This window comes from Penicillium argentinense (genome assembly GCF_028826775.1).
Source record: "Penicillium argentinense strain IBT 30761 chromosome Unknown utg000003l_segment0_segment0, whole genome shotgun sequence".
Classification (NCBI taxonomy): Eukaryota; Fungi; Ascomycota; class Eurotiomycetes; order Eurotiales; family Aspergillaceae; genus Penicillium; species Penicillium argentinense.
Window position 1 is genome coordinate 587,467 of NW_026622662.1, and position 23,352 is coordinate 610,818.

At 50.6% G+C, this 23,352-nt stretch overlaps 9 protein-coding genes across 9 annotated transcripts; 4 read left to right on the forward strand and 5 right to left on the reverse strand.

Moving 5' to 3' along the window:
* Nucleotides 1-2,340: 2,340 nt before the first annotated feature.
* Nucleotides 2,341-2,532, reverse strand: N7532_002367 (uncharacterized protein; the record flags this gene model as incomplete). The annotated part of the gene is made up of 1 exon (XM_056614861.1): nt 2,341-2,532. The coding sequence occupies one exon, from the start codon at nt 2,530-2,532 to the stop codon at nt 2,341-2,343; it is 192 nt and encodes a 63-aa protein (XP_056477833.1).
* A 728-nt stretch (nt 2,533-3,260) lies between these two features.
* N7532_002368 (uncharacterized protein) lies at nt 3,261-4,679 on the forward strand (the record flags this gene model as incomplete). The annotated part of the gene is made up of 4 exons (XM_056614862.1): nt 3,261-3,455; nt 3,591-3,654; nt 3,710-3,818; nt 3,878-4,679. 4 exons carry the CDS (start codon nt 3,261-3,263, stop codon nt 4,677-4,679), a joined length of 1,170 nt encoding a protein of 389 aa, XP_056477834.1.
* Nucleotides 4,680-5,195: 516 nt separating this feature from the next.
* Nucleotides 5,196-6,559, forward strand: N7532_002369 (uncharacterized protein; the record flags this gene model as incomplete). The annotated part of the gene is given in 3 exon segments (XM_056614863.1): nt 5,196-5,802; nt 5,852-6,425; nt 6,436-6,559. 3 exon segments carry the CDS (start codon nt 5,196-5,198, stop codon nt 6,557-6,559), a joined length of 1,305 nt encoding a protein of 434 aa, XP_056477835.1.
* Nucleotides 6,560-6,903: 344 nt separating this feature from the next.
* On the reverse strand, nt 6,904-8,013 carry N7532_002370 (NAD(P)-dependent alcohol dehydrogenase; the record flags this gene model as incomplete). The annotated part of the gene is made up of 1 exon (XM_056614864.1): nt 6,904-8,013. One exon carries the CDS (start codon nt 8,011-8,013, stop codon nt 6,904-6,906), a length of 1,110 nt encoding a protein of 369 aa, XP_056477836.1.
* A 1,934-nt stretch (nt 8,014-9,947) lies between these two features.
* N7532_002371 (uncharacterized protein) lies at nt 9,948-12,084 on the reverse strand (the record flags this gene model as incomplete). The annotated part of the gene is made up of 5 exons (XM_056614865.1): nt 9,948-10,154; nt 10,208-11,410; nt 11,470-11,550; nt 11,603-11,971; nt 12,079-12,084. 5 exons carry the CDS (start codon nt 12,082-12,084, stop codon nt 9,948-9,950), a joined length of 1,866 nt encoding a protein of 621 aa, XP_056477837.1.
* On the forward strand, nt 11,981-13,972 carry N7532_002372 (Leucine Rich Repeat domain protein; the record flags this gene model as incomplete). The annotated part of the gene is made up of 6 exons (XM_056614866.1): nt 11,981-12,070; nt 12,127-12,261; nt 12,319-12,429; nt 12,484-12,614; nt 12,669-13,197; nt 13,250-13,972. 6 exons carry the CDS (start codon nt 11,981-11,983, stop codon nt 13,970-13,972), a joined length of 1,719 nt encoding a protein of 572 aa, XP_056477838.1.
* Nucleotides 13,973-14,851: 879 nt separating this feature from the next.
* Nucleotides 14,852-16,647, reverse strand: N7532_002373 (indoleamine 2,3-dioxygenase family protein; the record flags this gene model as incomplete). The annotated part of the gene is made up of 5 exons (XM_056614867.1): nt 14,852-15,079; nt 15,135-15,437; nt 15,494-15,654; nt 15,727-16,043; nt 16,154-16,647. 5 exons carry the CDS (start codon nt 16,645-16,647, stop codon nt 14,852-14,854), a joined length of 1,503 nt encoding a protein of 500 aa, XP_056477839.1.
* A 4,311-nt stretch (nt 16,648-20,958) lies between these two features.
* Nucleotides 20,959-21,293, reverse strand: N7532_002374 (protein PET117; the record flags this gene model as incomplete). The annotated part of the gene is made up of 2 exons (XM_056614868.1): nt 20,959-21,132; nt 21,198-21,293. The coding sequence occupies 2 exons, from the start codon at nt 21,291-21,293 to the stop codon at nt 20,959-20,961; spliced, it is 270 nt and encodes an 89-aa protein (XP_056477840.1).
* A 226-nt stretch (nt 21,294-21,519) lies between these two features.
* N7532_002375 (uncharacterized protein) lies at nt 21,520-22,241 on the forward strand (the record flags this gene model as incomplete). The annotated part of the gene is made up of 5 exons (XM_056614869.1): nt 21,520-21,522; nt 21,589-21,627; nt 21,688-21,721; nt 21,865-21,965; nt 22,071-22,241. The coding sequence occupies 5 exons, from the start codon at nt 21,520-21,522 to the stop codon at nt 22,239-22,241; spliced, it is 348 nt and encodes a 115-aa protein (XP_056477841.1).
* Between the last annotated feature and the right edge of the window lie 1,111 nt (nt 22,242-23,352).

Genomic DNA, 23,352 nt, shown 5'->3' on the forward strand with positions numbered 1-23,352 from the left:
TAAGACCCGATCATCCCAGCACGGCGCACCTGCAGGGTACCCTGCGGGAAGTTACGAGGTAGGCTCAAGGCCGCTTGAGCCTTGTTTTGCTTGGCTCGCAGCCATCTGAGGTGAGGGTGAGTAGGCTGTATGCGAGACCGGGGGTTGCTGAGGGCGGAATATCTCCCAACGCAGATGGCGCTCGAGTGGGGAAAGTGCAGTTGCCTCCCCACTTCTCCCACCACGACCCAGAATCGACTGCCACTGTTTGAGAGCGATTAATCAGTCTGCAAAGAAGGAGGTGTCTGTGAACATTTTGAATATCTTCGGAGCTCGTCGTCGACTGCGTATTTTTTGGACATCATTTGTGGGGACCTGGTAATTTGAAACCTCAGCCCCACATACTCGGTGGCAGAGACTTCCCCTGGGTTGAGCTTATGTGCTGCATCCTTATCTTTGAAAAGAGCAAAAAGTGCTTGTGTCCCTCATTTTCAAGAGTTTGATGCTGGTTACGACCCTTTCTAAATGTACGTGGTCCCAAATAGTGGATCTTCCCGTCCCACACCTCCATCTCTGTTGAACAATCCGACCACATGATTTATTATGCTGGTGCGAATATTCTCCTCAAAGAAGTCCATTCTTCTAGTATAACCTCGAAAAGGAACCGCTGTCGCAGGCCCTGGAATCGCTAACGGTATGGGACAGATAAAACCCGTATGCAGACCCGAATTTATGCCATCACAATTCTGTTGAAGAGGTCGGCACCCAGCAAGCCTGTCTCTGAATCATCTCATCCGACGAATAAACCCCGACAGAACTCTTGTCACGCAAATACGCGACAAGACGCTCATGGAGGATCGTATACATGTCCATCCCCTTGGGTGTAACGGGTCAGGTCCCGATCTATTGCACAGACCAAGCTTGTGCGAAGTGATCTATCAACTCCCCAGGATATTTAGTCACCGTTGGCCACCCTTTATTTCTAAAATTCTCTAAGCTTCAGATAAACAGCATGTTGGCACCGCTCAATTGAATCAATTCGGCCGTAGTCCTTCACATTGGGAGAATCATTCGCAAAGTCCACCGCCCCATTCCTCTCTGCCCCTTCCTCGAACACGTTCGAAGATTTCATCGGGTCAACCGTACTCCTTTTGATCACCGAATAAATAAGGCGGCATAGCATTGTACACCTGAGTCAGGACGTCGGAGTCATTGGCCCAGTCTTTCCCCCCATCCACAACCGGATCATATCCGCGCCATTTTTGAAGCGTTTCGCGATGTGATCCGTTCTTTCTTCCCAAGTTTCGAAGATGGCACTGTAGAATCCACACAGTGAGCGGAAAATAGGCGTCAATTCTCGCCAACTGTCGAGCGATGAGTGGAATTCGATATTATGGACTAGTCGCAGATGTTGTCGCGCATGATCCTTCCGCGAAGATACCCGTGGCTGCAGCGGTTTATCGGAACGCCGGAGGTAGTCGTGCGTCCCCAGGTGAGACTCGTCGATATTTTGAATATGGCAAAAGGTGTAGACATATACCCCTTCTACGGGAACGATTCCTCCGTTTGGCGCGCAGTGCCATCGCTCCACTGAGATATGGAGCACTTTTTCATGTCGGCTCCAGTCGTATCTATTTCGGAAGGGGTCGCAGCAGAATATACACTAGTATGTCCGAGAGTCTGGCGTCTTCCTGTTGGGTTGGTATGTGAGGCTTGGCGCATGTCGCGGTCGGCGGCGGGGTTTGGTGCTTGAAATTGGCGTCAGTGGTCTTTGGAACTGCCTAGGGACAGGCGGGGACTGTGCCTGTTCGCTGAAAGTTCCTATAGAAGAGTCGCTGTGTCCAAAGAATCTCAGCGGGTCGTCAAGTGTGAGAGAGCTTCCATGGCTGTTTTGCGATAATGGCCCTGGGTCACTATAGTAGTTCACATTTCTGTCTGGAAAATGGGGTGCGTTTCCCAAGGCGCGCATGATATCGGATGTAGCAGCTTCTTCGGTTTCGGTTGGTGAATTTTGCCAGCGCTCCATGGGCTACATCGAAGAGACCGGTCTGGTAAACCTTTTAATAGCAGGGGCATGGTTGTTCTTCACGGTATTTCCTCCTGCGTCGTCGAGCATTGGAGAGCCAGGTGAGTATCCGATTCTTGTCCAGTCCAGTCTGCTCCTCCAATATCCATCTGTCCTCAATCGACGGGTACGGAGAACCCCGATTCTGACGCATCCAACTCCTGAGAGCTTTGACAGTATCTGTCGGCAATCGTCGATATGGCTTCCCTCTTGACGGGTGACGGGATGAATAATGCTGTTATGAAAGCCAGTTTTAGCTTGTACTCTCAGGCGAGAAAAGAGATGGGCAATTGCAATTAGGGTCGACGCGCATAGCTGGTGCTTATAGAGCACAATGTGATGATCACCCCCAGCTTCTGGAGAATTAAGGAGATCTCGGGTGATGGGAGGCTAGATGCCTTGGCCAGCTCGTCCACGGTGGGCAGGCGGCATTCTCGGTGGTAGAACTGGAAGGGTTCGTTACGAACGTTGCGCGTGATGCCGCCCATCCTGTTGGAAGTGTCGATAAATATCTGTCGCAGAAAAGTCAAATTTCTCTTGACTTCGTCATCGCGTTGAGGCTGTTATGAAAGCTTGTGCCAAGACATTGCACCGGACCCACTTGAAAGACGGGGCCGCGTTTAAACGGACGCCTTATGCGTTCACGTCATCAGAACCGGTTATTCATAGGAGTGTGGTGAAGACGATGAATAAGTCTTCTGTTTGAATGGTGAAACTGGTCCAAAGCTGCCTCAATGGCACCCACTTAATCCGTGTGTCTAGCACAGCAACTTTTGATACCTTTGGTACGGTCTTCTCGAGTGTAGGGCGACATGCTGTGTCATTGGCGTCAGGATGGCAACGGTGCTCTTTTTCGTTCTTTTGAATGATACTGGACGTTAATTAAGCCAATTTTTCTCGTAGTCATTCAATCACTATATATCCTTCGTGTTTTGTAGCTTCCATATCGCTGCAGATACGGTAAATCGCTATACTAACTACCGGGGACGCCTCTGCTGAGTAATGATCGTCGGACCTCGGTCCCGTTCAATTGTTGACCTGCTCCTATACCTTCCACCAACCTCAACCCAATATATCTGAAGGCTCTCCGACTAGCAATCTCAATTTACCAATGCTGTCACACGGAGCAGCGTTTCTGTTCCGACCGAGGACGCCTACATTGTTGAGCGCTCCACACCTCCGCGTCGGTCCCCGACAACACCGAGCACTCACAACAATGTCATCGTCGGTCTTCCGGGTTAAAGAGCACATCATCAATTGCCACCATACAAGAGAGTACCCCGCGGCGACGAAGAACGGCGACACCGATATCCCACGACTCGCTGTGAAGCAGTACATCCCTATGGACAATGCCAATCCGCAGCCGGGTGATGTGACAATCGTCGCCGCGCATGCCAATGGTTTTCCAAAGGTTGTTTTCGGCCCCAAATTTCCCTCTCGTTTTTGTGCTGATCTTTCTCACATTTTCTAGGAAATATACGAGCCCCTGTGGGAGGCTCTTTCATCAGATCTCTCCACCCTCGGCGTCCGAATCCGCTCCATTTAGATCGCCGATGTGTGGAATCAGGGTCAGTCGGGTATACTGAACGAGGATATACTCGGCAACGACCGTAAGCCAGCTTCGAGGTCCATGTTCAAGCCACTGTACTGACAAGGCTGTGTTAGCGGGCTGGTTCGACCATTCCAGAGACTTGTTACGCTTGATTAACGAGAAACAAGACGAAATGCCACATCCTCTCATTGGAATAGGACACAGCATGGGCGGGACACAGCTGTGAGTCTTCTGTCCTGGCCTCGGATCATTTGCCGATATGAATTAACCTGGCTTGAAAGTGCATACCTATCGCTGGCGAACCCCCGCCTACTCCGCTCTCTTGTCCTAATTGACCCAGTCATTCAGTCTACCAATGCCGGCATCATACCAGGAGTCAGCTCCACATCTCGCCGCGACGTATGGCCATCAATGGACAAAGCAGTCTCGAGCTTCCGCAGAAGCAAACTCTACCGGTCGTGGGATCCTCGGGTATTGCAGCATTGGATAGAATACGGTCTTCGCCCTATGGAGCCAGATACACACGCTGCCCCTGACAACTCAAGAAACAACAGCCCAGTTACACTCGCCACCTCAAAACACCAAGAGCTTTTCTTGTACCTCAGGCCGACATACCGAGAGACCCCCGGCGAAAGATACACAGATTACGAACCCTCCACGGACAGATCACAGCCAGAAAGTTATCCGTTTTATCGCCCCGAGCCAATGCAGATTTTCCGACGTTTGCCCGAGCTCCGCCCCAGCGTTCTTTACATTTTCGGCAAGGACTCATACTTCGCTACTCCTGAGCTTCGAGAGCCTAAGATTGTTAGGACTGGGACTGGGGTTGGAGGCAGTGGGGGAGTTGCTGCGGGTAGGGTTCAAGAGGCTGTCCTCGATTGTGGACATATGATTCCCATGGAGCAAATTGAGGAATGTGCAAAAGAAACGGCGAACTTCGTCGCTTCTGAAGCATCACGATGGGAAAACGAGAGGAGGGCGTTTGAAGAATACCAGAATGCGCGAACGATGCGCGAACAGATGACAATTGATGAACGGTGGGTGGATGAAGTCGATCCAGCGAAGCATCAGCCTAAGTTGTGAGCTCTCTCTTGTTAGATAGGAGGTTTGCTAGGTTAATTCACACTCAATAAAAAATCGAGTCCTTCGTTCAAGAACTGCCGATTGTTGCGATACTAGTCAACTCTGGACCCACATATGAGCCTGTCAGTATTAGGGCGTGCGGGTCGAATGTCATTCGAAGGGCGCACTTCCATCGGCAACTTGTGCGAACATCGACAATTTCTCGGTTCTATCCCCGAAATTCGCAATGGCTCAATGAAAAATACTGCGCCGGTGGCGCGAAGTCCTGGACCGAAACGGTATCAATGATCTACCTCGGGTTCTTCGCCCGATGCCGGTATCCGAGTAACAAATCTTCAATCGTTTACCTCGAGCTTCGCAGTTAGTTCATTCTGTCTACTCATTTTCTCTTTTCCCGTTGGAAATCGACTCCCTCACCTGTTCAAACCGCTGCCCAGTCTACCTCATCTTGACCTCCCGGCGCTATCCCATCGGGCAAAAACGGGCCTTCCAGTCATTTGTCACGGACTGGGCCGAATGAGACAGCCAAAGGTCAAAGTCAATCTCACAGTGAAATGCACTGGCTTAGCGAATGTATACACAACGGGTGATACAATCGAAGGCTACGCTACTATTACCGTGAATCGCGATACTCCTTTCGATGAGATTGATATCATCTTTGAAGGTACGGCTACCCACGAGGTCTTGATACAAGTCGCTTATTTCTTAGGTATATTACAGACAGAAGTCGAGCGGGTAGCATGTCCCGGCTGTTCTGGATCTAAGCGACGATTCTTCAAAGTCCGGCAACCGATCGATGCAACTGAATACCCATCTCCTCGAGTCCTTTCGCCTGGCCACACATATCACTTTCCATTCTCCTTTGTCGTGCCAGCACTACTCCTAACGATTGTTTGCAATCATCCTCAGGCGGTCTCAGATGTCAAATTTTATCACACACTGCTTCCGCCGACGTTACACGACCCACTATTCGGAAAAGATGACATGGCCCCAGAGGGAAGCCAAATATTCTATCGCATACGGGCATCGGTTCATGGCACAAGTTCCAGAGCCATAAAAACAGATTTGCTAGCAGAAAGTGTTCAAAATGTACGGATCCTCCCGAAAACTATGGGACTTGCGAGTCCTGCAAAGGAGATGGGGAGCCTGAAAACCTACAATCGACAAGAGAGTACGACGCGGTTTCAAAAGGAAAACTGCTGGGCAACTCAGAGCTGTACTATGGAAGCCTGAGCCCATCCAACTTCTCCCCTCAAAAACGGGTGAATTCGAAGCTCTTGGTACTGTCGCCACGATAAATCTCATATTTCGGCCTGCTCGAGATGAACTGCCGCCCCATCTGAACACGATAACAAGCAAACTGTCTGTGGGAAAGTTTTGCAGTTTAGCTCCACTAGGCAAGCTACCTTCATTGCTTGACACCACGGACTTTACCCGCGTCGGTCGAAGTTTGAGCATTGTGGAGGTACGACTTTCTTCCCTTCGGCTGGCTCCAATTCGATGGGAAAGATGCATATCGTCTGCTAATTCTGTATGTGATGGAAGAACATATCCAGTACTTCCTTGTCAGCAAGATGCGCTCCTTCAAGAATCTAGAGACCAAATGAAACCGGTCCTATCAAACGTCTGCTATAAGGCGACTGTCATCGTTCCTGTCAATCTCCCAAAGTCAAAGGCGTGGATTCCGACATTCCATTCCTTGTTACTTATCCCGCACATATGCCCTGCGTATTGGGATATCATACAGTGAATCAAGGATGGAGCATGCCATGTCAACATTGGATCTCAGCATTCCTATCCAGTTGAACGGCTGTCCAGTGTCTGATCAACCTCCACTTCCACCACCAGAGTCACTCAATATCGAAGAGAAGCACAACTGAGAGCTCGGAAATCAATTGTATAATTACATTGAGCATATACATCTCTGCTTTCTTGTGTAGAAGAAAGAGGCATAACACTCTTTGATTTTTATTTTATTCTTCTGTGCATATTCTGACAAGATACAGCCCACGGAGCAGGAGATCTGTGGCTGAAATAGGCAATGCTTTATAGATCGCTCGATGCGGGCTAATCTCGAGCCGCAATCATATATCAGCAGCTCTACAGTAGTTTCCAAGGCGCTGTTGGCGAGAGAATCAATGTCTTGTATACATTTGTAAAGAATATTCCATGTGAAGATCACCTGCACACTCTATCAAGGTCCCCAGCCCACAAGGTATATACCTCACAATTTAGCCTGCTTCGCCCCGTTCTGCAGCACATACCGATACCTCGCCTTTCCATCATGCATATCGACCAGGGCGGCATTCACATCCTCCATCGGCCTCTGCTGAATCCAGGGTAACACCCTCTTCTCCGCCGCCAAACTCAACATCTGACGAATATCCTCCGGCGAGCCAATATTGGAACCAGTAATCTTAACCCCTTTTTGGATCAACGAGAAAGCAGCTAAAGGGGGCAAAGGGTCTTCGGGCGCGCCAACCTGCACAAAAACACCTTCCCTCTTCAGAAGTCGCAAATACTGGGCAAGCGGCATATCCGGACCCGAAACAGTCGAAATAATCACATCCAGAGATCGAGAATGAGTCTTCGCCCACCCCTTTTCTTCCCCGGTTGCAATGAAAGCATCCGCACCAAGACCCTGGATGGCATCCGCCTTCTTGCTCGATGATCGTGAGATCGCTACGACGCGATCAGCTCCCAGCGCCTTCGCGAACAGAACACCGACATGGCCCAATCCTCCAATACCAATAATCCCGACCTTCTTTCCAGGGCCAACACCATACTTCTTCAGCGGCGCGAAAACAGTCACACCGCCACAAAGCAAAGGCGCCGCCTCAGCCGAGGGCAGAGCATCCGGAATCTTGAAGACGAAATGCGCCGGTCCACGCCATCGCTCGGCAAATCCTCCATACGATTTACTCTTATCCGCATAACGCCCGTTATAGGTTCCGGTCATGCGGGTACAATAGCTCTCCTGGCCATCCGCGCAGGCGTCACAATCCGCCTTAAGACAAGAGCCACTCTGCGCACCAACGCCGACGCGATCACCAACTTGGATTTCTCGGGATGCGACTGAAGAAGCGAGAGTCGGGACACTGGATCCAATGCGCTCCACTATTCCGACGATTTCGTGGCCGACGACACAGGGATAGTCGGTTGGAGCCCAGCCGGAACGGAGGGTATGCACATCTGTCCCACAGATTCCGCAGTGTGTGACGCGGATCTCGACGTCGGTTTCTGTGAAGGGCTTCGGCGTGAAAGTTGTAAATGTCAGAGGATTTGTGGCGTCGTGGGCGACCCAGCCGTTGAATGTTTTCGCTTGTTCGGACATTCTATCGGGGTTGCAGGGTGCGAGGAAGCGTGATTGAGCGGAGTTGTTGAAGCGATCGAAGCAGTGTGAGAAGAACAGTTCCTGCGCGCGATCTGAGAGGAATTGACGGTTTTTCAGGAGTGAAGCTGGTCGGTTGAAGGGCTTCGGGGGACGATCGCTGCATGCGATGCGGAGAATGATGAGCCGAGGTTGCGGCAGCCGAACAACTGTGGATGCGCCGAGTGTATCTGCACCGCAAAGAACACCACTTGATCAATGAGTGTCCCTTGAAAAATCAGAGCAATGTGTGTTTATTCTCGCGGTTTTCATATTCTTGAAGTCGTGGGACTCTGGCCAATAAAGTATTTTTCTATCCATTTCTTGCCAAATCAAAGAGCAATCCTTATCGGCCAACTACAAATAACAATTACCTACCTCTTTGATTCAAAGAGTCGCCCATTGGTATTAAGTCTCCCGATTGGTCGATCTTTCATCAGATTTAGATATACTAAGGGTGAAGTGTCTCTGATATCTTCCAACCAATAATCAACTACTTTGTAGACGCGCGAATTAGGGAATCATAATGAGTATAAGTCCAAAGACAGACGGGCATCTGATGAACAGTGGGAATCGGCTCTCTGATGTTCAAAATGCGATATCGATTCCCCCGAAACAATGACCTTTTGGAAAAAAGAACTGATATCCATCGGGCTAGGAATGAATCTCCAAGTATAGTTCATGTGCTCACATTGACAATGCCATGTGACAGGACCGCCAAGATCCAAGTCGGAGATGCTTGCTCTCAGGCACAACCTATAATAACAACGGACTGTGAGAATTATTTTTTCGTCATTTCCAAATCAGGTCTCCTCCAACGTTCAATCTTTCTTTGACTTCATCAGAAAACAGAATCACTTCCCCAGCACTCTCCGAGATATTTAAAGAGCATCCATGGATGCTTCGACTCGATTCTCTTACTGAGCTTCCCATCTACAACAGGACCATGTTCATGCGGACTCGGACCGACACTATCTCAGTTTGCCACAGGTCAAGTTAAATCTTCGCAGAGGAAATCGAGGATGTATTTATGTCAGAGCGCGCTCTTCATGAACTGGTACAGCGCGAGGAAGCACTGCGCTATCGGGTTACAGGCCTCTAAAAGGCGGCTGCTCTCGAACCCGACAACCCTGGAATCGGAGATGCAGAGAAACAGCTTCAAGAAGTTGGAGAAGAAATTGCAAGGAAGGAGTACAAGTTGTATAAAGCAGAATGCTCTCCCACCGAATATTTGAAAGTCCGATATGATAATTTAAGGAGCAATGAGAAATGGTTTACGCTGAAGGAGTTAGTGCAGGACTGCGCAGAAACGAGGCGGATGCTATAGTCGGGCCTGTGGATGTTGTGAGCAGAGACATCAGTCCCAGATTTTTTTAAAAAAGGGAAAGGCCATTGCACTCCAGAGTGTTTGTGCTGCACCAACTATCGAGGTTTTGAGCTTCCGGAAGATCTGAAGGAAAAACGAGAAAAGACTATCAAAGCAAACTAGGGATGATTATTGAGATCATTATCAACAAATGGCCGATGCCTTCTTTATTAAGCCACAGCTACAGCCCGTTGAGCCACAGCCACATCCTACGCCGCGGAAGTCACTATGGTCGCAGCTTTTTGGACGGAGTTCCACCAGAAAAAATGCCTCATGAAGTGTCTTGCTCTCGCTTCATTCCCAATATTCGCTCTCCTCTGATTGGGCTGCTGAATGAAGATCTTGAACCCGACCTTTCTCCACAGTACATGTGGTTGTACTCGTAGCACGACTGCAATGGCAAACACCGAGAATAAATCAGAGCAACCAATAGTAACAACAGTAAAAACAAACGCGCCATCCCATATTCACATGCTCGCTCATAATATGTACAGTGCAGATTAAACTAGTATGCAATTTTGAAACGTATCCTCTACCGGGAGGATACGCCCATTAGATCCTCCAGCTCGTCGCTGGTAAGAGTGCTTCGTCGTCGATTGCCAGACCGGCTGGAAGGCTTCTCAGGCCGACTGCGCTTGCGGGTCTCGCCTTCTTTGCGAATTTTCTCGGCAGTTCGAGCTTCATCCTCGGCGGCGGCGAGTTTTTGACGAACGCTCATTCGGGGTTCCGCCCCGTCGGCCTGGTTGTTGTTCGTCATTACTGAATTGTCATGTTGGCAAACTCTTGACTTACCTGGCGAGTGGACTTTGGGTCTGTCTTCCGGCGAGATGCCCTCTGGGTGACCGATTCGGATTTGTGGGCCTTGATTTGGAGTGTCTCGTCTGTATCAGGACTCGGTTCGCATGGAGAACCCTGCAAGCCTGGGGTAAATGATACCTTCCGGTGGCGCTTTGGCCTGGCAGCTAGCGTCGCGTTGTCATTGCGCTCCTTCAGGGCCCGATCAGATCGTTCAGGCACCTTACGGATCTTGGATCTCGTTTCTGGGACTGTTGAGTCCGGTTCGGGCTGTTCTTCCTCGTTCATGGCTTCGTCCTCCTGGTCTTCCAAGATCGGCGAGATCGTGTGTGCACCTTCGCGGCTTTGCATGCTCACATTCTCATTCGAGGTGAAACTCAGATCGAGGTTAATGCCTCGCATCAACTCCTCTGCCTGCACAGAGCCACCACCGTCAGCTAGACGTCGCTGCCATCCGTCCATCATGGACACAGCTTGTCTCCACCGGTTCTCCATCTTCTCCCAGCCCACACGCAGTCTTGCAATCTCATCGTCTCGAACCTCGACTTCTTCCAGTGGCACAAACGAGGGGTTGGTCAGAAGAGTGCGCAGGTGGTCCAGCACAGCGTGCATGCGCTGAGACAATTCCTCGCAAGACGTTGGGAGCGAAGTCACCGCGCTAGACGACTTGTTCGGGCCAACACTCGTACACATTGCAAACCCCTCTTCATCTCCAGGTCCATCCTCACCCTGTGGCAGCCCTTGTAGTTCCTTCAGTGTATCAACTGTGTTTCGCGCCAATTCAATCAAGGTGTCGTTCTCGTCGCTCAGGTTCTGGCAGAGCTCAGTCAAGAACTCCGTTGTCTCCTCCTTGAGGTTGTATGCAGGGTCGTTCACTCGGTCGCCGCCGCTCGCTCCCAGTCGAGACCGATCGACCTGGGGGTTGATGTTGATAGTTGTCACACTCAGGCCCTCGCGTTTACCCCGCTGTCGCTCAGCAAGATGCGATTTGAGCTTCTGCAGCTCAAGGTCACGCTTCCGAACGTCATTCGCGCATTGCGCGCGCACTTGTTGAACCGTGGTCTTCATGCGTTGAACCTGTTCCTTCAATCCGCGAATGGTGGTCTCGGCTTTCGACATGTTTGTCTTGAGGGTGCGCTCTTGCGCTTCGGCCAGAGCGAGCGATCGAGACAGTTCGGAGGTTTTTGTCTTCATTTTGCCCTGCGCGCACACAGAGATTAGTTTTCAGGTTTACAATCTCCGGGGTCTAGGGTACGTACAATCTCAATGGTTTGCTCCGACTCGGTCGTGCGCAACGCCCGGATCGTTGTCGCGAGGCTCTCACGGTGGTCGGCTTCACGCTGTACAGGCATTAGCACAGATTCGTCATAACAAGAAGCCAGAGTGACGAACATCTCTCCGCAAAACCAGGTCATTGACCAGGTTGATGATCCGGGCCATAGTGGCATCGGTGCCCCCTTCCTCATTTTCGGGGTCGGCGAAATAGATCGGGTGTCCGCTCTTCAGCAGACCTCTCGCCAGCAAGATATTGTTGACATACGTCGACGCGGCCTGCAAATTGTGTGCCTCCATGGCCGGCAGTTGCTGTGTGGAGCTTGCCGTCTCAAAGCGGAAGAGAGTAAACATCGACACTGCGGGGCCGCACAGCGACCACTCGCGCAGCTCCCGCACGTGCCATGCCTGGGCGGCTTCCTTCCTGAGCAAAACGAAGGCAACTCTCCTTTTCTTCAACGCGTTGAACGTCAGGGGACCCAATGTGAGCTGGTCGCCATGTCGTCTCTAAAGCTGCCCCTGCAGCAACAGGGCCACGAGCTCTGTGAGAAGGGTGATTTCGAGAGAGCTGTCTCAGCTTTTTCTGAGGTACTTACCCTCATTTCCATTCTAACCCAAAATGGCAGCCGTTGATCATTCTCCAGGCCTTGCTCAAGAAGAACGCGGACGTCATCAGTATTCTGGACTCTCGGTCAGCGGCCTACTGTGCACTCAAGCAGTATGACAAAGCACGTCGAGATGCGAAAACAATGATCGCACAGGCCCGACAGGACGCACGAGTAAGTAGTCTTGGCCTCGCGCCGTGATAGTGGGGACGATGACTTACAGACCACTAGGGCTACATGCGGGGCGCCAAAGCTCTGCTGCTCGACAAACAGCCTAAAAAGGCATTGGAGGTCTATGCCTATGGTCTCAAAGTACTCGCAAGTGGAAATGCAGGACGCCCGGTAAGCCCTCTTGCGATGCCTACTTCGCGATCTACACGCTGACTATGTCTGAAGCAACTGGAAAAGCTGCACAAGAAGCTCGAGGATCACATTCTCAATGCGACCAAGCGGATTGATCCATTCTCAATGTTCCCCGTTGAGATCGCAGCTTTCATTCTCCAGCACTTTTCCTTCAGGGAGCTCTCGTAAGTCCGGTTCTGCCACAACCTTGGCCTTGCAGCAATCTAACCGTAGGTCAGAGTCATCCTCATGGTATGCAAAGGCTGGGCGAGATTTTTGGGAGGTATCCGAGACCTGTGGATGAAAATCGACTTTTCCGGCGCCCGTCAAAAGGTGAAATGGAACGCTGTGCGGGCGGCGATCCGCTATTCCAGGGGTGCGCTTACCCATGCTACAATCAAAAACATGGCTCTGTCGTCAATGCCCCAAACCCTCGATTACTTGAGCAGGTGCTCTTACTTGGAGCACCTGGAACTCTTTATCAACCACTCTGGGAATGATATCTTCCAGAAATTCAGGAACTGCAAGCACCTGAAAACCATCATTTTCTCGGCTGAGATAGGGGTGACAAAAAACGAGATCAGCAAGTTCCTCGCCCATTTCACGAAACTCGAGCGCATTGAGTTCTGGAACGTGAGGAGCTCAATCCTGCGAATTCGGCCCGAGTGGCCTACATTCCTCCCCAATATACGGAGCATTACACTAGCCACGCAGGAGAGCGTTCCAAGGTTCGATCCGAATGCGTTGACGCTTCCTGGTCTGGATAATGTTTGTACCCTGTTATCTACTCATACAAGATTCAATACTGACAATTTTCCAGAATAAAGCCGGGGCGCCGACATACCCAAATCTACAAGAGCTCCGATTGGATTGGGAACCCCCGATTTACCATCGATGGTTTTTCTTCCCCCAGACAGACCCCTTCGATGGACCAACCACTGGCGCCCTTTGGCCCCTCCGACGCCTCGAATTAAACGGCTTAACGATTTCACAAAACTTCGCCCGCATCCTACCTACTACCCTCGAATACCTCAGCCTCAGCGGCGGATCCGCGATGACCCATCACTTCGATGAACCTATTCCCAAACTCACAAAACTCCACACTCTCAAGCTCAAGGACACTCGCTGGATGGGGCCTGGTACGCTTCCATATTTACTGGCTTACACCGAAGCTCCACTCCGTGTCTTGCACATCGAAGAGGCCCCTCGTTCTGCCACCGACGCTCTGAGGATCGCTCTTTCTGACGCCTCGGCATGCAATCCGGAATTATTCAAGTTGGCCGAGTTGAGCCTCGCATCCACGCAGGGGGTGAACTACGATTTCGTCAAGTGGATCAGCTCACACTTTATGGATCTCAGGGTCCTTGATGTATCTCGGACGCCTATCACGGGTCTGACCATCCGCGATTTCGCCGTCGCGAAGGTAACAACCGGACAGCTTGCTCTACCGAACTTGGACTGCCTTATTGTTAGGGGGTGCGAATTTGTGTCTTCTGACGCGGTCGAGTTTGGGCGTCAGCGTGGATTGCAGGTGATCACTTGAATGTATGGAGAAGTTTCTGTGTTCGATTTCAGTTCCATCTAGTTTCGAACACATCCAATTCAATTTCACCGATATTCATTTCCATTTCGTTTCTCACGTAGAATATTTCAGCGTGCCTTTATGCATAAGCCTATCCTCGGTAAATGGTACGACAACTAGTTAGTTAGCAGCATTATCAATGATGACAAATTGTCCCATGAGCTTCCCTCGATCCATTGCTTCCCTCACTGTTCATCTGTATTGGATGTCCTATTTGACCACCTCTGGTAGATAGCTGAAGATGACGATCTGGCGGATACCCCTCTCGCGAATCATTCTACAAAGAGGTCCATAATGCAGTGGCAGTAAATGATCGATACGGAGGATGAGATCTGGGCAGAACAACCAACCCCACGCACTTTCACGAGTCGTAGAGGGATAACTTGACCCCGTTCGCCTCTTCTTAAACCATACACAGATCTTTTAACTACTTCGGGCGATACCAGCAAGATTGCAACGTGTATGAGCGGGTTATAACCGGCCCAAATACCACATCCAAATCACATCAGAGGGAAAAGGGCCGTGCGGCCAATCTGGACCGGAGCGGGCATATCAACCAAACGCATTGTGAATCTCTTCTTGGGCTGCACGATAACCTGTACAATAGTACCATATAATTCTTTCGCGAGACTATTATTGTGCACCTTCCCTTATCTAACCTATCTCACGGGAAATAACCAGCTACAAAGAAAGAAAAACAATTCAACAATCTCAATCTCGCAATTTTATCAGCAAATCTTAAATCACAAATCAAGCCAGGTCTACAAATCAATCATGAGGCTCAGGCTATGTACAAGTGAGCAAAAATCACAAAAGAAAATCATCTCAGAGATTGAAAAATCACTCCTTCTCAGGAACCCCCCGCTCCTGGCACCACCTCTCAACCTCGCGAGCCAACTTCTCCCTCTGATCCCTAACAAGCTCCATCATAGGCTCAACCTGTTTCCGGTGCGAAGCAATCAAATCCTCATTACCCTGAATCGCAACAACACCCTCCTTGGGCGAGAGATAGGTATCGTAGATGGTAACCATGAGATCCATGACAGCGGAGAGCTGGTTAGGGAGCCACTGCAAGAATTAGCACACTTTTCCCCCCTTATGTGTCCAAGAGGAGGGTACTCACAGTAACAATGGGACTACCACCGGTAGCAGTAGGATGCGGCGTCCTCCGAATAATATACTCACGCGCGAAGAGCCAGTGGCGCCAGCGGAACGAGCGGACGTGGTTAAGGACCTTCAGGAAGAGCACTGCGGTCTCGGAGTCTTCGACACAGTACTTCTGCACGCCGATTTGCTCGGACTTTTCGCGGATGTAGGTGAGGAATTCGCGATGGGGGAGGGGGCGGTAGGCGCGGAATTCGTGAAGGATTTTTGTTAGGGGGGTTGAGGGCATGGGGATTTGGCAGAGGTGGTCGAGGAGGGGAATCTGATTGTAACTGATTAGAATGGGGTTGGTTGAAGGTGGGTGTGGAGGGGACGTACGATGCTGTCGTTTGCACCGCTCTCGCCGCGGAAGTGTAGGGGCTTGTTGTCTTCGACGCCATCATAGATCACGCCGTTCGGGAACATGGATTGGTTTGTGATGCCGAAGATGAAGACGCGGAAGGAGAGGTACTCGGAAGGTTTAGAGTTGCCCCACATGTCTGTTGTAATTAGCGTTGGACCTGAAGTATATGGAATAGGGTTTTGGGGGGGGGGGGGGGGGGTGGTCATACCCTCCATAGCCTCTTCGATCTTCTCCATCGTCTGCAGGATTTGACGGAAGCCGTCGTTGATGTCCTGGCGAGGACCGTTCTGCTCAAGGGTGTCGACGACGCGGAGGGCACCGTTGACCAGGGCTCCGGTGTACTTGACCATGTCGACGTGGGTCAAGATGAAGCCGGCCTCGGAGCTCTTGGGGTCGTGGCCGCGTTCAAAGGCGCGAACCAGGCGGAGGTTGGAGTATTCGTCCAGTCCCTTTGCCGGGTCGGCGGTGGTGTAGTTGAACAGAGCATAGGAGGCGGCATAGGACATGAAGGGTGGCAGGTCCAGACTGGATTAGTGTTAGTTGTTATGTTGATATGAGATGGGGGTACTTTGGACAATGTCCAGTCGGCATGGGTAGGACAGGGAAGGACACCAGGCAAAGGGAGAGGAACTTACATCTGTGCACAGCGGTACATCGGACGAGCAACAGACTTCGGAAGAACATCCCGACCCAGACCATAGCTCTGGTCAGGCAGCTTGTTCCAGTTCTCCCAGCAAGGCTCGAGGAGGTAGGACGACGCGACGAAGGTGTAGTCACGGAAGATAGCGGCAATGGTGAACTTGTCATAAGAGCCATCAGCCAGACGAAGCTTCTCAACCTCATCAGTGAGGTCGGTCAGCTCGGACTCAACAGCAGGGCCAAGCTCATAGGTAGCCAGCAGACCGGGCTTGCCATCGGCCTTCACGACGGGGGAGCGTTCCACCAGCGAGGCCAGGGCCTTAAAGGCCTCGGGGAGGGTAGTGGGGGCAGTGGCATAGGGAAGGAAGCCAGTGGAGGTGGTGATGGTGAAGGGGTCCAGGGAGTGGGAGAGGGTGGCAGGGTCCTCGTGGACGTGAGGGAACTTTTTGAGGGTAGAAGGCGAAGGGAAGGACACTTGAGTTCGAGTCATGGTGACGGGCAACGGCAAGTGTTAAGTAGATGAGAGATGTATTGAGGCAAGAGGGTGGTGATAGTACCCTGGGTAGGTGTCTCAGTGGAGGAAGAAAGAGTAGATAAGGTAAAATGGACCGGACCAAGGCCAAAAGGCTAAGTCAGACCAGGAAAAAGGCAGGAAAAAAAAGTAAAAAAAAGATTGGGAAGAACTTTGGATTCTTGGGAGATGCTTAGAGAAACAGAAAGGGGACAGATTTGGGCGGGTGAACAGCCCATTCTTATAACCTCAGAGGCCGGTATCAATTCCGGCCTCAGGTCGAACGGCGTGGACATGGCGTGGATCGGGTTACATCAGACAGCAAAGTGGATTCAGCGGTGCTGCACATCTTTGCAGTGTTAGATAGGCCTTTACATAAAGGTTTCCGGTCATTTCCAGCTACTTGACCCTTCTTGAAGGTATTCACAAGGTCTATATAGAAGCCCAATATAGAAGGCCAGCCAATGGTCACGGGAACGCACTAAACCCGTTCTAGCATTGTGACTGTCAGCGCGGATTTCGCGATATTCCCGCATATCAGCTTCAAGATGCATCATCAACGACGCCATTGGGTGGTTGAAAGCCGAATCGATCGGCGAGAAACACTTCCGCCCGGCAAATCGATGGGTTGTAGTATGATTTCGCTCACTGCGGCCCTGACGCAGTCTGTATACTCCCTCCGATGCCAAGCCAGGTGCTCCAGATCCCTCCGTCTTATTGGCGAGCCAAGCCCATTTTGAGTTTACTAGCGCCATGAGGCCGGAATAGAACCGGCCTCCGAATCTAACCGGGCATTCCGAGTATATCCGGCCAGCTGCAGCCTCAATTATCAGACATAAAAGGGAAAGGAATATTGGAAGGGTGTTCTTTGAGCACTAATCTAGTACATAGGCAGCAACAACTTTTCCTGTCATCAATAAGGGAAGCAATTTCTTTGCATGAGCAATAAGATCTGGACATTAGATTACTCCAGCATCGTTTGACCTCATTTTGGGACGGGTCCGAACATCTCATATTATAACACATGTTTCTACCATATTTTTCCTTCTCGCTCCGCCAGTGTAAGGTACGTTCTAACGTCGAGGAAACATAGGAGGCTTCTGACCCTCCATTACCACTTTGATTCTCTTCGAAATATCCACCATGTCATCCCAAGGGAGCCTATATCGTATCCTGAGTGAGTTTCGAGTTGCTCGACAAGCAAAAGCAAAAGGGAAGATTCCACAGTACCGCGTGTAACATTCTGCTAGACACAACCGGAGCTCCGAGGAGCACAGCTGACAGAAGCACTGAGACAACTGGAAGAATACACCACGGCCAACGTACATGGATAAATGTGCTGGTGATATACGCGCGGCCGTGGACGTGGGTGGCCTTGGTACTGGTCCGGATAATATAAGTCATTCTCATGGCCATTTCGACCATTGATACTGTGATGTTTTTGCTATCGTATAAGATAAAAGCGGACTGGACTCCAGGGAAGTACGTAATGCCACGACCCACTGCAAGTGTGCTGTTGAAGATACTAAACACTGTTCCTAGCAAAGTGGAGTAAGTTCTCAAATCAATGGCGTAGGGTGAATACTCCGGCGAAGTCTTGCTCGCATTGGGTGGAGCCAATTTTACAGTCATCAATTGCACCTCCATAAAAATAGAGATTTTTGCTCTTTGTAGTTTTGAGGTAGCAGTGATTGACGCATCCGTCTTCCTATATATTATGGTAACTCAAATGAGAGCATTTTGAGGTCTACCTCGTATTTTATTGCCATGTTTCTGGTGCTATATGTTGCGGAGGTAGCTGATCGCGGATAACTGTCTGCCCGATACGATGCAAGCCAGAGCCCGATCTGGCCGATGAACACAGTAACCAGTTTGAGCCAATCATGGTATGGTATTCTGAGGATCACCCCATGCAATGCAGGCGCTAAGCTGTGCTGGAAGTCTGCGGCTCGCGCTCGAATCGGTTAACCGCAAGACTAAAGGCTGTCATCACAAATACGAATTCATGATCCCAGCCAACAATGGTCCAGGCCCTCGCATAATCTAGGGGGTTGAGAATGCTTAGCATAATGCGAGCTCATAGGGGCCGTCATAGGAAGATCAGAAATGACAGGACACAAAAGGCCTACACTCCCCCGGCTTTCAATTTCTTTCTTTCCATTCCAAGGCAGCGGGCCTGCCAGCCTCACTCCTTCAACTCTACCCGCTGTCGCTGCCTTTACCTACTTATTTGTGTAATCTATGATTTTTCTTCTGTTGTTTCTGTTCCTTCCTGACAACCTTTCTGTTCTTCTTCGTGGTCCTTGTGTGTATATGGGACTTTACTTGTCATTGGCCAATTTTTCTTTCTATCTGTTGTCTTCCACGTCGCGTCGAGGTCTCTTAAAGTGCAGTCTATGTTTGTTTCTTTGCTAGTGGAGACACATACAAGAAGAGTTCAATTCAGCCGCAACCGGACAGCCCAGTGAATTTCATCTTCTAAATCTTCAACCGCTTCGAAATCTTGCGGGGGCTGTTCAACCGCATTGGCTGGATGCAAGGGATACCACTGGTCCCCTTGCTTATACTTGTTAGGATATCAGGCCCCATTGTGCAGAGGAAACAATATACGAAAGGCAAAGCGACCGACAAAATCCACTTGACGAACTGAAGTAACAAGGGAAACATACACAGCATGCTCGACATGAATTTACTATTCTATCAGAATCTGGACTCGGACCGTCATCTTTCTTCGACAGACAATTCCATTCATCCCACCAAATGCACGCATTTTGGGAAGCAATTCGACCGAGAAGGCGAGCTCAACTAAGTTTATCTTCAATTTCTCGCTATCATTATTTACAGCACAAATGCTAACATGCCGAAACAGCAAGCACAACAAAACACATACCCGTCCTCACAAGTATCCCGTGTCTGGTTGCACCTATTCCACACATGGATTTCCAACAGCGAAGGAGGTCGAAAGGCACAAACACGCTGTCCATGGCTACGACGTGTCCGGCCCAAGCAGTAAAGGGCAATACTGTCCTTATGCATCGTGCAAATATTCTTTGGCCAGAGCGACGCCCGATGGACGTTCAATGCGCAAATACAATCTGGCGTGACACATTCGCAACAAACACAAGCTGGACCAGGATCTTGCGGGTCGGGGGTAGTGTGGTGCTTCTTGCGATCCATTCCTTGGGGTCAATTCTCCGGACGCAGCGCTGCACTGGATAAGGCCGAGGATAGCAACCAAGCAGGATAACAAGGGTGTGGCGGGCCTTGTTGTGTTACCACCAGCCATGACCAGTCAGTTCATCGGCGAACACCCTCTTTCTCGTGACATACTATTTTCAAAAGCAGCGCCATAGGTGACAATCCTGGAACGACCGGAGACGAAACCTTGGTCTAGCGGTTCAGAAAATTCATCATCGGCCTCAGGTTTCACACCAGGGACCTTGTACCTTAGGACGTCAAGGGTCCCCAACATGTCTTTATCAAATCTTCATCAAGATCATCGAAAGAAAAACCCGACCCAAGCTTAAGCCCAGGAAATGGCCACATTCACCTAGTGGCATTGCCAAAAAGGCGCAGACCAGCCATGTCGGAGAAGAGAAACGGTGTTCGCAAGCGTTTCACTCGAAATCATTCATGTAGCCTTTTGCCGATCACGCGTTCGATGCGTCGCTCACAGAGACGCAGCATCAGCTGGACGTTTGTCATTTGACACAGCTGTATCCAGGAGGTGCGATTCCCGTCGTCGCGGGGATGTATCTGGTCATTTCATCGACGCACAAAAAGGGAAACAGAGCGTTTCCATATCTTTATCCTTTTTGCTAGCAAGCTGGTTGCTTTGTACACCACATGAAATGATGTTGCAGTGCGAGCGCTGGTTGTGGTGGCTGGGCTTTCTTCTCTCTGCTTGATCTCCTGGAGAGTCTTACAAGTTAATGCGAAGGAACCTCCTGCCGAAATCATATTGGTCTCGCGAGGGGCACCCCTGCGGGGCCAACAAGTTGCCAGCCATGATGATATTAAGTCCGTCAATAACAAAATGATAGGCGAAGGGTATCGAGGAATCGGTATGAACTCAGAAAAGAGGAGAGGACTTCATGATAAGAAAATATATATAGTAGAATAAAAATACAAGACAGGTTTGATCAGGATGTCCAGCGCCTAGTATAAATAGTCAGCAATCCAGCATTCATCAAAGCAAACAAACCCAGCAAACAACGTACCAAATATGCAAGTCAGAAGACCCAGCTTCTCAAAGACCGTCAAAGATCATGCCGGCAAACACGGCAGTTTTTATGTCCCGGTGTTCGGATTCTTCCCTGCAGTTTGTGGATCGTCCGTCGTGCTGTGGACTGTCTGAAGCTTTAAATACTCCCTCTCCAGCGCCTTCTGCAACTCGAACTCCGCCTGTCGCTCTTGACGAATCCGTTGCTTCTCCATATCCCGTTCGACACCACGGTGCATAGCCTGCCAGCAAAAACCACTCGTCAGCACCCATTGACCTTGATACGACAAAAAGAAACCCAACATACCGCACGATCTTGTTCCTGCGCCCAGTGCACAAAGTAGACGATACCAGCAGTCCCCAGACCGGTCGCCGCGAGAGTGAGCTTCGACGCACGAGACATTGCGACAGCTCTTGCAACCGTCAAAAATCCAGGAAATGGCAATTGCCTGAGGTCAAAAAGCATCGCGGACTATCGGGGGCTATCACCGGGCGGTGTGCGGTGGCAGAACGCCCCACCGCCTTGGGGGGTCATGCGTGGCTGATCGAGCTGGAAGCTCCGGACCCTCGCCGCTCCTATCGACAAGTTATCACCCCCTTCCATCACATTTCAGGGTTCTCGGGCAAGCATGGTGAGATTAGAGGACCCAACAGAGGTGGTTGAAGTCGGTGCAGGTGCTAACGGGAACGTGTGACAGTCGGCTCAGAACTCCGCGGGCATTCAGACCCTCCTCGATGTAGGTGGAACAATCATGGGTCATTGAATTCGTGGGCGGGTATACTAATGGGATGTCCAGGCTGAGAGAGAGGCTCAGAAGATTGTTCAGCAAGGTATGTATACAGTGTCCCTGGACTTATCCACCCTGAGTTACTTGCAATTGATCGGTTACTGATACTCCGCACTGCAGCCCGAGAATGTACGATAGCTACCCACCTATTCCCCGCGACCCGACGTATCTAACGTTAATCAACAGACCGCACCAAGCGGATAAGAGACGCCAAATCCGAGGCACAGAAGGAGATTGAGGAGTACCGCAGCCAGAAGGAGGATGAGTTTAAGAAGTTCGAGGCCGAGGTGAGACACTCTGACCTTGCGATTGCCCACTACACCCTGCAACTGTACTTTCAGCAGCAGTGGCAGTCGCAGCTTCTCCTCAATTGGCAATGCTAACTCTACCAGCACTCGAGCGGATTCAAGACGGCCGAAGCCGACGCGGACAAGGAGACCGAGGCGAAGCTGAAGGAGATCGAGGCTGCAGGCAAGAAGCAGGGAGACAAGGTTGTTCAGGACCTGATTAAGGCGACGACCGATGTCAAGCCCGATGTACCTGAGAAGATTGTCAAGGCATAGAGTGGTTTTTGTTCCTTCTGCTTCTTTTCATCGGCTTGCTAGAGAGATGCGCTTTCGTGGCTGTTCATCGATATCCATTGTTCGGGAAATATGACCTCTTTCTTCTGCACCAGTGTGCTCGTAGGATGTATATCTCATGCCTAGGTCTTATCTTGTGCTTGAAATTCGAGTCTGGGGTGGTAGATGAGTACTGGTCAATCGACAGGGTCCTGGTACACTCTAGTATGAAACCAGCTGTTGTCCTCTTAGTGCTAGTCGAAATTTACACTGGTGTACCAACAGAAGATTCGTCTGTGTCTCATTCTGCGGCCTGAACGAAGTACTCGTAGCTGATCGCCATATCGCTTCCAATCACCGCGTACCCCGGACAGACACCTCAGGCAGCAAGGGCTTTTTCCTGTTGCGTCATCGCGTGGCAGCTCCAACGCGCAGCACCAACAATGCGGTATACAGCTGCGATCCGGACAGTCACACGACCACTGCCCAACTTGCATCAAGTGCCTTGTCAAATATACACGACACGCCGTGGAATACATTCGACACCGCGAAACCCCAAATTTATCCTCGAACCCCGACTGGAGGATCATGGCCAACTCATTCACGACAAGTACTCGGTGATCCGAGATAACTACGGTATGCATCGCATAAACAATGCTTGAAATAGTATGTTGAACTTGCAGAAACTCCCAAACACCCCATCGTCCTTGCACATGGCCTCCTCGGCTTCGACGAGCTGCGTCTCGCCGGCCCCTACCTCCCTGGCGTCCAGTACTGGCGTGGGATCCGGGAAGCACTAACCGCGCGAGGCGTGGAGGTCATTACCGCCACTGTGCCTCCCTCGGGGTCGATTGAGCAACGAGCTGAGGAATTGGCGCGGGATATTGAGGCTGAAGCGAAGGGGAAGGATGTTAATATTATTGCGTATGTTTCTTCTCCTTGATTTAGGGGTCGATGGCTAATTTGGTTTGTGTGCAGACATAGCATGGTGAGTTTCTTACACCAGGGTATCTGTCGTTTTGAACGTTACGCTGACATGTGTCTAGGGGTGAGTTCTCAGTCCTAACGGAAAATACATAATCTTGTTTTAACAAGGGAAAAGAGGTCTTGATTC